A 4314-nucleotide genomic window follows, 5' to 3' on the forward strand; every position below is an offset into this window, starting at 1 on the left:
AACAATTGCTGGATTGAGATGTCAATGACTGTTTAATTGCCTTCCACTCTCTTTGAAATAATCATTGCCCCCACTTCATTTTCTTCCTCAAATCAACTTTATCCGAATCAGCTTTACTGTTATAAAAATGTTCAGGTAAGGAAAGAAAGGCCTATTTGATGTTCTTCATAAGTGTAACAATGGCCTTACAATATGGGATTTTCCTCCAAGTATTCCTTCAGTAGGAAGAATGGAAAATGGAATTTCTGTGAAAGAGTAAAACTAGGAGAATTCCTATTATATCCTGATGGAATTTTTATTTTGGAAAGAGAAAGCAGCCTAAAATAATGTTTGGTCTCATTCTTCTTTCTTCCTCACCTCTGCTTTTGTGCGGGGGGGGAAGGGCTGGAGGGAGGATGACACTTTACTCAACAGGGGATTTGCAGATTCTTAGCTCTCTGGGTCGTCCACTGCCCTGATGGTGAGCGACTCTTTTAGTCCAGGGTGCCTCCTTTGAGGTTAGGCAGTGCCCTTGGGTTCAGGGTATAGGAGGAGGAAAATGAGGGAAATCTGTGAAGACAGAAAGGGAGAGTCAGCGGGGAGAGAGGGAAAAAGCAGAAGGAGACCAGAGGTGCCCAGGTAGTGCTGGGCATGGGCAGGGGCACACTGCCACCTGCAGTTGCCTTTGATGCCTCTTGGTGCCTTGTGTTGACTTCTTAGAGATCTAGGGAGTAAGGTCTGGCTCTCTTCCGTCTTAACCCAAGGTTGGTTGGGACTCTGCAATCTGGCCAAGGGACGTGTTGTCCTGTCCCTTCTCCCTTAGGTCACCAAAAGGCAGTCAGGTGAGGTACCCTGTCTAGCCCAAAATGATCTCGGACCCCCGGTGCTGGTCTCACCCTGGTGAGGCTGTCCCTGATGCTTGGCCTTCTCTCCAGGGAACCAGTGGATGAGGTGCTGCAGATCCCCCCGTCCCTGCTGACATGCGGCGGCTGCCAGCAGAATATCGGGGACCGCTACTTCCTGAAGGCCATCGACCAGTACTGGCACGAGGACTGCCTGAGCTGCGACCTCTGTGGCTGCCGGCTGGGCGAGGTGGGGCGGCGCCTCTACTACAAACTGGGCCGGAAGCTCTGCCGGAGAGACTATCTCAGGTACCCTCCGCGGCACTCCACTGGGGCCCTCGGAAGGGAGGCTGGGTGGTCCCTGGACATCTGCAGTCTGTGCATGTTGCCCCCGACCCTGGTCCAGGCTTAGACACCACCTATAGAAAGAGGTCAGGCTGCAGAAACTGAGTCTCAGCTCCCCTGCCGAGAAGCAGAGGGCATTTCTTCCTGTTTGAGAAGCATATTTTCAGGGTTACGTTCCTATGTGGTAAAATACTAATATCTTTAAAGGCAAGAGAATTGTACCCCCAAAATTCAGAGAAGTTGTTCCCTTGGGGAGCGGGAGAAGCCAGGGGATGGGGTTGAGGAGGGGTACGCACGGAGGATCAGAGGAACTGGGAGTGTTTCTAACTTAGGAGGTGGGCTCTGAGGACCTCATTTGAATGCTTCAGAACACACACACACACACACACATATATATATGTTATAAATATTCTTTTGTATGACTGCAGTATTGTATGATGAGAAATTTAACAATAGAAGGCATGTGGAGCTCCAAGCATTGACTCATAGCAGGAAGGCAGTCTTTGAAGAACAGAAGGCAAAGGCCCTGCGGGCAGTTGGAGGTTCGAGTCCCAACACCGTTGCTTCCCAGTGGCCTTGGGAAAGTTACTTAACCTTCCTAAGACTCGATTTCCTCATCTGTAAAATGGGGATCATAATAGCACCTACCTCTAAGGATGTGGGGAGGATTTGATGGAATAATGCAGATAAACTACTTGACTCGGTATGGATCAAATAGATGTTAGCTGCTCTTATGACATCCTTATGACGTAATCATTATTTTCCAATCTAATGAGCAAAGGGATGGAAGAATGGAAGGGTAAAATAGGAACTCGACCACGCCAAGTAAGACAGGAGCTGAGGACATCTCCCCTGCTTCTGTTGGCCATCCGAATTTTCCAGCACTCTGTGAATGCCTTTGCCTAGAATGTACTAGCGTTTCTAGTTTCTGAGGAGCTGCCGTGGAGGTAACTCTCTGTGCCCTCTACTGTCAGATCTGCTCAACTGTGTAGCTGTCAGGATTTCTCCGTCTTCCTGGAGCAGAGGGTCTGTGATGCACCCGGACCATCCAACCCATGGAAGCTTGTTGAGACCTCAGCGCCCTTGGCTGCTGGGCCAGCTTTTCCCCTCGAGCCTGCCCTCGGAGCATTTTACGTTACAGAAACAAAACCAAACCAAAAAACTGCAGGCAGTTTCACAGTGAAGGAGGCTTTACCTAAAGACTGATGGAAGAAGCCTTTTGTCCTTCTTGAATTCCCAGATAAAGTCCTTGCAGTCCTTGCAGATATGGTGGTTCCCAGAAAATAAGTAGGGTTTTGCAATGATCATGCTTATAATTTTGGTCAGTTTTCCTTTTTTTAAGTCCCAAAAAATAGAACTGGGATAAATACAGACCTGGTTTTGCTCACTCCCACTTTGCCAAGTCAGTGAGAAGGCAGACGGGTAAATGAATCCCATCGGACCCTTGACTCCATCCCTGTCAAATCATTTGAATCTTATTAAATGAAGTGCAGATTGAGTAAGGTCAGAAGAGCCCCGGCTTCTCCCTATCTCTACCGTTTTATATAACATTCAGGAATAAAACCATTGCTGCCTGGGCTTGTTAATCCTTTCCATTTTCAAAAAGGAGAGGAAGGAAAAAAAAAAAAAAACAGTCTGGGAGAACCCAATGTTAATTAACTTGTGTCTTGGTGACATAAAATAATTCTTCTCCCTGCCACATTCCTAGGCAACATGTTAATTAACTCTGCGTTAGTGCAGGCATTTCCAGCCATCCTTTAACATTTATATTATTGTTATTAAAATGGGCAGCAGAGAGCTTAAGATGGGACACCTCTTGACAGAGGAGAAAAATTGTCTTTTGCTTCAGGGATGGTCCTTTAGCCAAGATCTTGTTTACTTGCATTCTTGGTATATCTGGCAGGATCTTTGAACAAGGCAAGTTGGAAGAGTGACTGAACGAGCCCTGTAATGGGGTTGAATTCTAATTCACCCCTAGGATAACTTGTCCCCATGAGGATTTCCAGTGGCTGAGTTGCCTGTTACAGTTCTTTTCCGACATTTCGCTTCAAATATTCATGAGACCCCCATGCGGAACCTCAACTCTGCTGTGTTGTTGGGAACCTGAGAGCAGCTGTTCATGTCTGTGCCGAGCCAGATCTCCTTGGATCCCTTTTCACTAATTGTAGTGTGCTGGGAGTGGTGGGGTGGTGGTGATGGCAGTGGTTTTGCTTTTAACAGCCAGCACCTGAATCTGTTAGAGCCAGAAGTATGCCTGCCCCCGCTACACCCCCAACGGACCTTAACCAGTGACGGACATGGTGGGAGTACCAAGCCCTGCAGCCTTGCCTGAAGCCAGGCATAACTTATATTCCAGAGTCCCTCCCCTCTGAGGGACTTTGCCTGAGGTTACAACTTGGCTTGGCCTCCTCCCCTTCCCTCCAGCCTCCCCTGCTGCCTTCCAGGTTTTTCCTGAGAATGCATCATTCATAAATCACTGACACATAAATCCTTGCCTCAGGGGCCACTTCTGGCATATCCAGCCTAAGATACCAATTCTTGGTGCCAGAGGTTAATGTTCAAGTTAGGTGTCAATTCCTGGCTTATTTTTTGCGAATATTAGAATCTCAGAATCCCAGAGCTGGAAAGGGCTACAAGGGCCTTCTCTTTCAGTTCCCTTGCTTTACGGCTTAAGTCACGGAAGCCTGTGCAGGGGACTCCGTTTGCTCAGGTCACCTGGTAAGTTAGAGGTGATGCTGGGACCTGAACTTGTCTCTCACATATTCGTCCTTTGTCCTTCCCTTCATTAGCTGCCTGATGTGGATTGTAATTTACCCCCTGACTTCCCTATAATAAGCTCCCTCCTTCCTTAAGGATCGCCCACCCCAGGCGGTTGGATTCATGCCATGCACACTGTTTTCTCAGTCGTTCATCCTTGCTCAGGCCCAAACTTAACTTACAGAACAGTCAGGAAACCAGAACTGTCTTTCCACTCCGTGACCTCCAATGTGGCGGTTACCTGCCGCTCCACCATCTGCTACGTTGGGATAAAATGTTCTCCCCCAGTAATGAGTTTGCTCCCAGGCGGTGCTTTGGAAACACTCGGAAATCTTCAAATGGAAAGCAGGATTCAGAGGAAAATTAGCTGGCCCTGGCCCGAACAATGAGC

General features: G+C 48.0%; 1 protein-coding gene across 1 annotated transcript in view; it reads left to right on the forward strand.

Moving 5' to 3' along the window:
- Positions 1 to 580: 580 nt before the first annotated feature.
- The window catches only part of LMO2 (LIM domain only 2 (rhombotin-like 1)), a 6667-nt gene continuing 2933 nt past the window's right edge, over positions 581 to 4314 (forward strand). The window contains exon 1 of the mRNA XM_011965547.1: positions 581 to 1130. Within this exon, the coding sequence (XP_011820937.1) occupies positions 895 to 1130 (236 nt within the window). The 5' untranslated portion in view covers positions 581 to 894. The remainder of the gene's footprint in view (positions 1131 to 4314) is intronic.

Source organism: Mandrillus leucophaeus, unplaced genomic scaffold, assembly GCF_000951045.1.
Source record: "Mandrillus leucophaeus isolate KB7577 unplaced genomic scaffold, Mleu.le_1.0 Scaffold73, whole genome shotgun sequence".
Lineage (NCBI taxonomy): Eukaryota > Metazoa > Chordata > Mammalia > Primates > Cercopithecidae > Mandrillus > Mandrillus leucophaeus.